General features: G+C 35.8%; 2 protein-coding genes across 4 annotated transcripts in view; one reads left to right on the plus strand and one right to left on the minus strand.

Annotated features, from left to right (window-relative positions):
• The window catches only part of LOC112575786 (set1/Ash2 histone methyltransferase complex subunit ASH2-like), a 36,240-nt gene extending 27,851 nt beyond the window's left edge, over positions 1–8,389 (minus strand). For 2 of the 3 annotated variants that reach the window (XM_025257812.1, XM_025257827.1), the window contains exons 1-15: positions 8,248–8,389; positions 7,995–8,062; positions 7,421–7,479; positions 6,975–7,056; positions 6,486–6,575; positions 5,976–6,064; positions 5,485–5,573; positions 5,012–5,107; positions 4,804–4,875; positions 3,286–3,355; positions 2,554–2,623; positions 1,931–2,148; positions 1,136–1,213; positions 793–882; positions 239–435 (exon numbers count right to left, since the gene is read on the minus strand). In XM_025257812.1, coding sequence (XP_025113597.1) covers positions 239–435; positions 793–882; positions 1,136–1,213; positions 1,931–2,148; positions 2,554–2,623; positions 3,286–3,355; positions 4,804–4,875; positions 5,012–5,107; positions 5,485–5,573; positions 5,976–6,064; positions 6,486–6,575; positions 6,975–7,056; positions 7,421–7,479; positions 7,995–8,062; positions 8,248–8,286 — 1,407 coding nt within the window. In that variant the 5' untranslated portion in view covers positions 8,287–8,389. Of the gene's footprint in view, positions 1–238; positions 436–792; positions 883–1,135; positions 1,214–1,930; positions 2,149–2,553; positions 2,624–3,285; positions 3,356–4,803; positions 4,876–5,011; positions 5,108–5,484; positions 5,574–5,975; positions 6,065–6,485; positions 6,576–6,974; positions 7,057–7,420; positions 7,480–7,994; positions 8,078–8,247 lie in introns of those variants that run through there. The other variant, XM_025257819.1, reaches the window with a different exon arrangement.
• A 147-nt stretch (positions 8,390–8,536) lies between these two features.
• Positions 8,537–11,853, plus strand: part of LOC112575694 (AP2-associated protein kinase 1-like) — a 41,472-nt gene continuing 38,155 nt past the window's right edge. Inside the window, exons 1-3 of the mRNA XM_025257676.1 lie at positions 8,537–8,667; positions 9,336–9,454; positions 11,460–11,565. Coding sequence (XP_025113461.1) covers positions 8,568–8,667; positions 9,336–9,454; positions 11,460–11,565 — 325 coding nt within the window. The 5' untranslated portion in view covers positions 8,537–8,567. The remainder of the gene's footprint in view (positions 8,668–9,335; positions 9,455–11,459; positions 11,566–11,853) is intronic.

The raw sequence follows: 11,853 nt of genomic DNA on the forward strand, positions 1-11,853 counted from the left end.
AGTTGATAGAGTGTGTGTGTCTTCTCAAAGAATGACCAAAAACCTCAAAGTGCCAGAAAGAGGGTATGTCAAAGCTAATTTCTAGTAACAGGACAAAATATTATTTTCCTATTGATTGTGACTTTCAGCTGCCACACAGCCTCATTCCCTACTACCCCATGTCTGTAAAGCACATCAAACTTTCCACTGTGTGGGGAAACTTGGTATTGCTATAAATTTATAATTACTTGTGACTTACCCGATCCTTAAATGTCTGTGGAAGCCATTTCTCACGATCTGCAGGCACAGGCAAGGAAACAAAAAATCCAAGCACATCCCCTTCACCATAGCCACCATCACAGTAATGGTAGCCGTGACTCTGATGGAATCGTGTCCCTTTCCGTGATCGCCAAGAATAACTAAATTTATCATAGCCACATGGGGCTTGCAGATTTCCTGAGAAGATAAATTGTAAGATAATGAGCCAAATGACTGTTCTGTAACCAATTCATGTCCAAAATACTTGTTCTTAAGCAAAGAAACTATAGTAGCCATAAAATATCAGTTGCAAACAAAACTTCGGTATCCATAATACTTCAGTAAAGATTTATATTATTAGACAATATATCTCTAGATGGCTTTATGAAGAGACATTCATAGTGCAGTTAGGAGCAATTTTGAACTGTCATAATATAAACACATTATCTCAAAATGGCCAGAAATAAGGATTTTCATCAACATTCTGTGCCAGGTCTTGCCTTAAGTGGTGATTGTTCTTTCCTTACTTATAAAGCAAGCAGGCATCATACTCACCTAAAGACTGTGACCAGCCAATCCTCGTCGCAGTTGGCTCCTGCATCTCATCAATTGTTACTTCGTAAAACCACTGACCACTGACCACACCTAGAAAGAAATAAAGAAATGTAGATTATTCTTTTTGTATATGAATCTTTAATAGTATGGGTGAACACACTAGAATGTTCTCCAAAAAGATGAACTATCTGTGACACCCACCTACCAACACAGCCCCCTCCGCCCACAAAATCTGTAAAAGCTAATATTAGATAAGACTAAGAATTTTATTCCTTTTATTAGAAGGCAGTAAAATTAAGAGTTCATTACAACATAGTGTACAACTGTCTGGAAGACGCCTCACCATGGGAAGCTCGAATCATGCTGTACCCCTTCTCTCCTGTCACAGTCAAACGGTCGTCACTCAGCTTCAGCTGTGGCGCTATAAGATGAATGCATGTAAACTTTTCTCAAACAAACAAACCTTTTGTCTTTTTAACCAGTGCTGAGCAGAATGCCTCAGTTAAACACAAATGTGATGTACACATGCGATGCTGCACTTCACGTGTCAAAAGTGTTATATACACATTACACACAGCCAAACCTTAAGATCATAATGTACTTTATTCACACATAACAATTCCAACAAATATTCTGATAAAGGGAGCCATATTTTCAGTATTCCTATGATAATAATGCCTAAATTGTGTTGGTATGACTGAATCCTGCATAGCCACTTTCCTTTATATAATGTTAATGTACTTTTTGCAAGTGTCAAATAGGTTAGCATATTTAATAATTACTTTAAAAAAAGTAAAACAAAATTAATTTATAATTACACAATGAACAGACTTTATGCACACACTATTAACAGGAGTACTATAACTTCTTGTAACGTGTGTCGTTCATTAGATCAGGAGGTAGAGAAGTTCAGGTATGAACTTAGGATAATCTTTACAACTATCTTAAAGAATATGAATTAGATAATGAACTGCATGTGCTATTTTGTCTAGCTCTACATATTAAGTTTCTTTATAACATGTGGTACTATACAAGCATACACAAAATGCTGCATGCCTGTTTGATAAGAAAATATAATGCACTCATTCTATATCCAATAAATGATTTGTTTGTCAAAGAAAAATGATTTGACAGTTACCTCTGTCATGCATTGACAGCAGAACTTGACTGCCAAGAAACATTCGATACAGATAGCCAGGGATAGGCTTGCCAGCCCATTCAACACTGTCATCAAATGCTTGCCGATTAGGTGCATGAGGATCTGACTCGGCCAAAATGTATCTGTAGCCATCTTTGTTATATGGATGCTCTAGTGGATAACCATGAGCTGGTACTCGAGTTCCTGAATTTAAGTCACTGCAATGAAACCCTCGCCTAATGGGTGTGAGTTATTATCTGGTCTGGACTAACTTTGTAACATAATCAAGCCAGACATATTACTATCAAATTAAGAACTTAGTTTTGTTTTTTTTTTAAATGCCAATTTCATTAAAAAGGAAAAAAAACCCACAACCCTGTACAACTTTATAAAAACTGATCTTCTACAAATTTACTTAAATCTCGTCCAGCAAAATTATGGATGCATCTTACGCTGATGTATTTGTGCTTTAATATATATGTGTGTGTGTGAGGATGCACATATCTGCACACTCATGTATAGGATATTGTAAAGATCCTTTTAATAACAAAGTCAAATGAAGTGCACAGCTATTTTTAGATCTGACAATGACCTGAGATGATATGCACTCCATCAATTCATACCTCTTTTTCTGTTTTGAAATGAATACATTGCTGTCAAAAGGAGCTTTCCTTTTTGCACTTCTGCTTTTTGCTGCATAGAAAAAAACATAATGAAAATTATTTTGGGAACATTACCAAGTACAGTGTGCAATCTCTTTCAACTTTTCAACTTGTTTTATTTTAATCACCTATAGGACAATTAGGCTTTAGCCTACTAAACACTTTTATTGTCCTCCCAAAAAAACACCAAAGAAAACCCCAATAAAAACGGAGCTCTACAATGTGAGCAGATCACTTACTGATAAGTTTGACAGTAAGAATCTCAGGCCTTCAAGGTCTCCGTAAGAGTTTTAAGTTACTGGTTTTACTGATGGATCAGATTTTTTCTTTATATTAACCTGCTCAAGTTATTTATGCTATTTCTTTGAGATTATGATTAGTTAAGGATAAGGATCTGTAGTAAGTTTGAACTTGGAAATAAATAGCAAAGACAAAGATGAAGAGATTCTCTGCCTATCATACCTTCCTGCTTTCTCAAGATCTGAATGTGCACATTGCGAAGGTACTAATGTAAAAGAAGAAGATTTAACGATTTGTTTACAAAATCATTCTTCCATATGGAATGGCAGGAGAATGATAATCAAGCACAAATACTACATACCCAACCACAATGATCTCTTTTCTATTTAACATAAATAATTGTGCTAAACTAACACTTGCACTAAAAGCCACTGCAACTCAAAAGAAACCTACTGTCTACTGTATTCAGTCCGACTGCAGATCCTTTGAAGACATCGTAACTTGGTGCTATCCGAGACAAGTCCTGAAAAAGTAAAATCTTTTCTTTAAAATTTAAAAAAAGGTCCACTGAACACTGGTCACTTTAGCAAGCCTTCCCAACATTCTTGCCTTTGAGGCATATCTATTACACTCACTACCTTACAGGTGAAGCATTAAAATAATACAGTTTACCCACGTTTGTGCATAAGGAAGAATATCTACCTTCTTCCCTCTCCAATTTATAGCTGTGAGGTCTTCTGATGTACAATAATGTCTAGCTATTGTGATACAATACTTGTGCTGAATAAATGGGGGGAAACCTAACCAAAACTGCACTAAAAACATGACTCACAGTAAACACAGGCAAAACAAACAAAAAAACTTCAGACAACGCCAAGTCAACAGAACCCATCACAACTGACAACAAAGAAGTTAAAAAGTCCATGAATTTACATATCTTGGCAGTCTAGTAACAACAGATAAAGATCTGGAAAAAACATAAAGAACAGACTCATCAAAGCAAATCGATTACTATACAGTATGGTAGTGTGGGACATCGCAGTTAGGTGGGATAGAACATAGCACGCACACAGGGAGGGTGGAGGCTGGCAATGTGGGGGGGTGGTGGTCGCTGGCCGGGTGACAGCCACGTGACAGAGGGAAGGTGTGAGGGGGTCGACTAGCGACAGGATGCAGGTGCCGCGGATGTGGTTGGAGGGGTGGAGGATGAAGAGGTGAGGGGGAGAATGAGAGGAGACAGCTAGCGAAGCCGACGATTCTTGAGAGCTTTGGACCAGACCTGGGCAAAGGCCTCCTGTCTCTGACCGGCCCGCCAGTAAATATACTATACATACAGTATTAGGTAAAACTGAGTTAACTATATTAGTCCGGCCCTCTAAAACCATCCCAATTTCTCATGCGGCCCCTTGGGAAAATTAATTGCCCACCCCTGCTTTGGACTGACGGGTAACTTGAACAAATAAAGCAGTTTTTACGAACCCTCGCTACTATGCCACTCTCACTACTATGCCACTTTTGCTCGGTCCCGGTAGGTGGCATAGGGAGATTTGACTGTATTAGCAAAAATCAGGCAGAAACTAGAGATGTCTAAACTAAATGTCTGAGGAAAATCTCCAAGTTATTCAGGCCTAGCATAAATCACCAACAAAAAAATCTTCATAAGAGCCAGCTGCACAAATATGGTAACCATAATGCAAATCAGTAGATGACTTAAGATGTGTGCCAAATGAAACCAGATGCACCACTTAAAATAACCCTTTACCAGACAGCTGATGGCAAAAGGAAATGTCATCAACAAACAGGAACATGCAAGGATCAGTAGTGAGACAGCTGAAAGATCAGAAACTGCCGCTGACAAACAAAAAAGGAGGTTTCAAGTGGATGCCTTACGTACCATCTAGGACTAAGTAAGTGACCATCAGCATAGCAAAAAAACAACAAAATTTGCATCTCTCAGTCTTACAAACTGACCTGATTGACAAGAGTGTAATAAGAATCTGTCCCATCTTCTAGCGAACAGGCAAAAATGTCTGTCTCTTTTGTCTGCAAGAAATAAATAGGAATGAAACAAATGAGGCAGCAGCTACAAGGAAAATATTACTTGCTTAAAAACAAAACCCACCAAAGAACATCAGCAGTATCATGCCTCTAACATCACTCTTCCTCTAACATTCCTTACCATTGTTTTAGAGACTGTATTGTGCCAAGTCAGTTTTACTCTGCGGTTCATGGTAGTAAGGTTTTCCCAGTTTTTGTCTATGAAAGGGATTATTTCCTGTAAGACAAATCGCCAGATCCAGCAAAAGCCAATGTTAAGAAAATGATGATTCCAAAACTTTTCTCAACAAGATTCTATCCAAGTCACAGTGTAAAGTACAACCAATGCATCCCATCAAAAATGTGTTACAAAATTTCTTCAACATCTATAACAATAAATTTTTATTTATAGAACATCTTATCCCGCTAACAAAGGCGGACTCAAGGTGCTCACACACATGAAGTTGCACAAGTATACACTTATCCAAAGGCATCAAATGCATCTTATAAATTCATCAACCATCATTCAAATAACTTCTCACCCACAAACACAATGTATTTGCAAGCACACACATATATCCGTAGCCACACACCCACACATAGAATAAAATGTACCATCTCTTTTGAAAAGCTTGTCTGTCCATCTTCATTAGCACTCTGCAGGATGAGATTAGCTATGGCCTGTTGACACATTTGACTAAATGCTGCAATAAATACAGCCCAAAATCCAGATGGTTTAAAAAAAAACAAAACATGTAAGGTCAAGAAAAATGCCACATTAATTACACAAAAAGGCCATTCCTGATGTGGCAAAACAAATCTATATACCAGATTTTTGTAAAACGATACAGAGGCAAGAACAAAAACAAAACTCTCTTGCATAATGATATTCAAAAATAAAAAGCATTGGACAGATAATACGTAAAACCCCTACTCCAAAGAATCAAGTTTTTTGTTTCCATCTTGTTAATAGACATCTAAACTACCTTTCCCTTAGTCACTTTTGTCTCTGATAAAATTAATCTGTTCAGGAGCTAAATATGTTTCATCCCTCTGTAGCTGAGCTCTGCTGAAAACTGGCATACGCTGCTTTAATCACCACTTACTTGCTTGTCGCCTGATGAAGCTCTCGCTCTCAGTTGGACTGCACTTTTTGCAGCAGAACTGATAACATGTCATGAATGGCAAGCTCTTCCTGCAAAAGACCAACTTTTGTCTTTACTCAAGCCTGAAGCTCTCTGACAGTTAGCAAGACTTCTTGTCTTTTTATCCTTTCATCTTGTTCTCATAGCAATTCTGTTAGAGCATTGTTCAACAAAAAAGGATTGTCTCATGTCTCCATGGCTTTATCTGCACACTGTTTTCCACAAAAGGTAGTTATATTAAGCTTATCTTCTAGCTTTGAGGGCAAGCCCATCTTTGTTTACTGTCAGTTTCATCTTTGACTTTTCTGGATTGTGAATGGAAAAATCCTAATGCAATGATGGACCAATAAATTTAGACAAACATGTGGCTTTAGTAAACTGCAAGTATTTTGTCAAGGAGAAGAGGGTTGTGGGAAGAGAGTATTGAATGTAAATATGCGTGTGTGTACAACTTTGTGCTATGCAACTCACCCTATGTTCACTGAAACGCATTCTGAGTGAAACCAAGCCAGACAGGTACCACATAAAAGCTCAACACATCCAAGACTGCGTGGCTGACCACTGCAAATAGTTAACAGCAAACTTCGTTTTATATGGTGGAAGTAACTAGTAGTTCAACATTACAGGCATGCTACTGCACACAAATTTCTGCACATCTGAACTTCTTAACAATGTTAATAACAGTGCAGTTCAATGTATTTATCCTTCACATACACTGAAGGAAAAAAAATCATTTAATAATTTGCTTAAATAAAATTTAATAATAAAAAAAAACGCTTTTGTGGCTCTTGTAGCTTTCCTACAAATTTCTGTCTCTACTCTTCTATAATTACAAATGAAGAATATGGAGAAATAAGTTGACAATTTACAGCAAAAACTGTAAAACCTTTTATTAAAACTGTTGAGTTTTCATGAGTTACAAATAAAAACATAAGTATGTTAGTCTCATTATAAACTCACCAGTAACATTTAGGTGTTTCTGCTGTCTCCTCCTCCCCCTGGGACTGGCTCCCAGCTGTTGATGCATCAGTGTCCATTGGTTCTAAAGATAAAAATATACTTAGTCCTCAGACCAGCAAAAGTCTAGCTAAAATATAAGCGAATAATTGCACTTCAGTTTTTTTTTAAATTGAAAGATGTAAATGTACATGCAAAAATTATAATATAAGCGCTGAAAGCATAAAACAAAATTGTTTATGTGTGTATGTGTCTGGAATGGAAATTTGCATTTGGCAATGAGTTTTTCCTACTGAATATTTTTAGCAATTACCCTTCAATAAAGTTTTCTTTTATTTACATGATTATGCAGTAACAATATTGTAAACATTATCAAACCAAAAGTAACTTGACATATTCCCAAAAACCATTTTTCATACATAAATGAAAATGTGAGTTTGTTTACTAACCTGCTTCGGCCTTTTTCTCTGCCAATGCACCATTCTCAATAGTTTTCTGGGCTGCCTCCCTAAAAAGGAGTAAAACTTTAAAGTATCCAACAGGACTGCAGCAAGTTATTAATAAGACTAAAAACTAAACATTTATCCTAATGCACTTAAAACTTGGTTTTTAACCCAAAAATGCAACATGCTGAGGTATGAAGCTGCCCTTAATAATAAAGACAATAGCCCACCATTATTACTGTTCATGTAAACAATCATGTCTCTAGTAAAGTGGTTGGTCCTTTCTAACATCCAACATTTTATTGTAGAATTGCAGTGTGTATGCATCCATCACATGACTGTTGCGAGAAAAAAAAAACATAGACTCTGATGGGAATGAACGAATCCTGCAAAGCTGAAAGTATTTCTCAACTTCTGACTCAATAAATTAATACCTGTTGATGCTTTCTCTCTCTCAAAAAGAACTCTTTTACAGATTGATTAGATCACTGGATTACTCACAAATGCACACTCATCGACATACTTCATGCTCACGACATTTGTGTGAAATGCACACGTAAATAAAAACAAACGGTCTCACTTGGTGTTTGGATAATTTTTGTCTCCCGCGTCATCAGCCATGATGTTACTGTGTGAGAATATTCGTGACTACAAACGAGAATAGATAAAAGTACATGATCCTTTCAAGAGAAAGAAAATTATTGAATATTTCTTTATACAATAAGATGCATCTACTATTGTGCTAAATTTATTTGAAACTATCCAAATAGGTTTTTTCTGTGAATTTCTAAAATTTATGTAAGTCGTCTGGGAAAAGAAGAGTCATCACAAACATTATCACGTGGTTTTAGTAAATGCGAGACTTCCGCCATAAACCAGATTGAAACCTTCGGCGATGTGAACAAGTAACTGATTTATTGAAACCGAATTGATTGGATGCAGTTGGACTGGTCAGACCTATCACAGCTAAGAAAAGACCGTGTATACAATCCTGGCAGAGAGTAAGAATGAAACACTCTCCAGAGTCCCTGTTTCGGCCAGCGGAAGTATCGAAGAACAGTACAGGAAGTCCGTTCTCGCTGATTTTGAGAGAGAGCCTTGAACATTTTATCTGTTGATTCTTATTCATGATAACGTATAGAAAGAAACAAAAATGAAGAAATTGTTTGGATCTAACCAACAAAGTTCTCATGTCGGAAAGACTTTTCAAGTTGGGCGTTTCAGCCTAACAGTGGAGGATGTTATTGCTGAAGGTGGGTGGAGAGGGGCGTGTTTGCTTTTTTTCGGAATAATTGACCTGTGTCAAAATATATCAGTCTTTACAGGAATACTCGTACATTGCCAACAGGTAGCTGTTGAATGAAGAGAGATCATTCGGATACCTGTAATTTGTGAAGATTCATAAGTTACGTCGAATTTATAGCCTACAAATTAGTCGCAATTGTCTTAATTTTAAAGAAGATTATCGTAAATTGGATAATTGATGACTGTACGAAAGCGTAGATAAACTGTATTTTATATATTAAAAAAAAAGCATGTTAAAGAAACGATACAAAATTTCATTTTGTGAGGGTTTTATTTTTGGACTTGTTGGCGTTAAGGAAAATGCACATAAGGAATTTTTAGAATTGACGATTTGAAGCTTTTAATGGGTGTGATGGGAATAGTTTACTTGAAAAATGTATGCATTTTAAGACATATATACACATACACATCACCATCACTGCATTCTGAGGTCTCCACACTACGTGATAATTAAAAATAAATTTCTTTTTTATATTTGTTCATCTAGTGATATTAACATCAAGTTTAATTATAGCAGAAGCAGCTTTTTTTTTTTTTTTAGGAAAATTTCAAAACTTTATTTTAAAAGTAAGGGAATATTTTCTTGTAGTTAAATTCATTTGAAACTTTTCTACAGGAGGGTTTTCGGTGGTTTTCCTGGTGAAATCCTCAACTGGAGGGCGTTTTGCTCTCAAACGCATGTATGTCAATAATGAAAAGGACTTGGCAGTTTGTCAGAAAGAAATCAAAATTGCAGTAAGTATTCATTTCTTTGACAAGCAGCTTTTTGGTCCTAAAATCTACAAAAATGTACTTAAACTGTTGCTTAGAGCAGTGGTTCAAAGTATTTCGGACAGCGGACCACTTTACTTAAGTAAAAACTATGGCGGACCACCAAGGCCTAAAAATCACTCTGTACTATGAATTTCAAATTTAAAATGCCGCATTTGTTTCATTACAATTCAAAACTAAATGTCTTTTTGTGGCAGTAGTGTAGTAATAAGTTGACATTAAACTACCTCGTTCTTTGTAATTAAAATGTTAATGCGAGGAATGCCATCACTTTAAACACTTTGCTGACATATGACGACTGTCTGCCGCGGACCACCTGACTTATGCCCGCGGACCACTAGTGGTCCGCGGGCCACACTTTGAGAACCACTGGCTTAGAGGTAAAAATGAACTTTGACATTTTAGTTAATTATCTAGTAGCATAGATTAATGTGTTTATTGCAAAGAGAAGATGTTTAGCACTTAAAAAGCCTGTTTCTGCAGCTGAATACTATGTTGAATTATAGCCATAGTGTTAAAAAAAAATAAACATAATAGGTGTTGTTTCTTTTGGATTAACATCTTTCTTTATATATTTCTGAAGTCTTTCTAATAGTCAGGCATTTATATGATGCATATTTCCGAACTCAGATTAACTCAGATTTATTAGAAATATTCAGGCATTTATACAATGGTTACCTTTCTTGCAGCATGTGGTATATTTTCAGTTCTGTTTCATTCACAGAGTAGTGTGATTTACTTAGCTTGTTTTGTTTAGGGATTACACATTGTAGACTTGCATATGCAGATTATCTTCAATGATGACAAATTTAAGATAACATTCACTCTTGATTGCATCCTGTACATACCAATATCCACTGACAAACATGTCTGAGGTATAGTGTCAGTTAGACTTATCTTTTTTATTTATAGATCATTGAGTTAATGTTCATTTTCACTTACTCTCAAGAATATTCTATTATTTGAACATAATTTTCAATGTTCACAAGATGCTGTCCTGTTATTTGTCTCTGCCTTTCTTTTCTGTGGCTCAAAGACTGCAGAATAGTGTGCACACATGTTTTGTGTGGTGTATATTTGTATGCACACATATATGTGTCTGTGCTTGCATATATGCTTGAGTAATCAGACAGTGAGGTTATTTTTTTTTTAATAGGCTAAACTTAAGAATAGTATCACAGTTATGCGATAAATAAACTAGTTAATTTGTCAGTGCAGTAGCTGAGAGAAATGAGAACAATATATCTTTTCTCTCTCTCCTCAAGTTTCCATAAATCAGTGTTAATTTAATGTCTTTAAAAATGATATTAAAAAACCAGCAATATCCTGTGAAACGTAAATTTTTTTGGGGGAGGGGGGGCGTGTCAGGCTTTAAACCCACCCTTTTTCTGTTTTCCTTTTCTTTCTTTGTTTATATTTTGTCTTATGTTATTGAACTAGAAATTCATTGTGTTTTACTATTCATTAATATTGTGTATGTGTGCGTGCATACATGCCATCATTCATTATATATGTATGCACATATGTCTGAGGTATCTGTCACAAAGGAACAGATTTCTCAACATTGGGATTGACATCTGTTAGTGTGGTTTTGTGAAGTTACTATCAATGTTGAGAAGTTAGAGAAAACTCTAAAACAAGAGTATTAAAAGGATCATACAATATATATTTTTTTTTTTATCAATTTACATCATATTGATAAAGATAATGCTTCAAGAAATGTTAAACATTTTACTAGGAAACAATTTATCATGTATTTTAGCATCACAAACTGATGCAGACCAAACATTTTAAAATGATCTGTGGAAAATTCTTCTTTTGTCTGCAGCTCATTCAAATAAAATGTCATTAGCCATTATTTCACTGATATAAAATTAAAATCTCAAGTTTATTATTTCACGAACCCAAAATAATTTTTAAATGCAAACTTGTTTTCTCATGCATTTTGTATGTCATGATTCATTTACAGAAAGACCTAAGTGGTCATAAAAATATCATCCGCTACATAGATTCCAGCGTCTCTGCAATGCCGAACAAGGTGTATGAAGTACTTTTACTCATGCAATATTGCAGAGGTGAGAAGCATGTTTGTGCTGTGCTGAAAATTACAGTGCACAGATTTTAGCTGCTTTATACAGCTGAACAGAGAGAAGGAAATGTACTCTGCAATAAAGGTTTCTTTAGTGACTGACTGTTCATGCTATTTGAATTTGCTATGGGCAAATGTAGGTGTTGTACAACTTTGTTAAGACTCACAGTCTTAAATATACATTAGCTAAAAATTACTGTACAGCACATGTATGTGCAGTGCTTTGTTGATATGGTTGTTTGGGGTAGGCATCCAACACTGTGCATAAATCCTG

Source organism: Pomacea canaliculata, linkage group LG1, assembly GCF_003073045.1.
Source record: "Pomacea canaliculata isolate SZHN2017 linkage group LG1, ASM307304v1, whole genome shotgun sequence".
Lineage (NCBI taxonomy): Eukaryota > Metazoa > Mollusca > Gastropoda > Architaenioglossa > Ampullariidae > Pomacea > Pomacea canaliculata.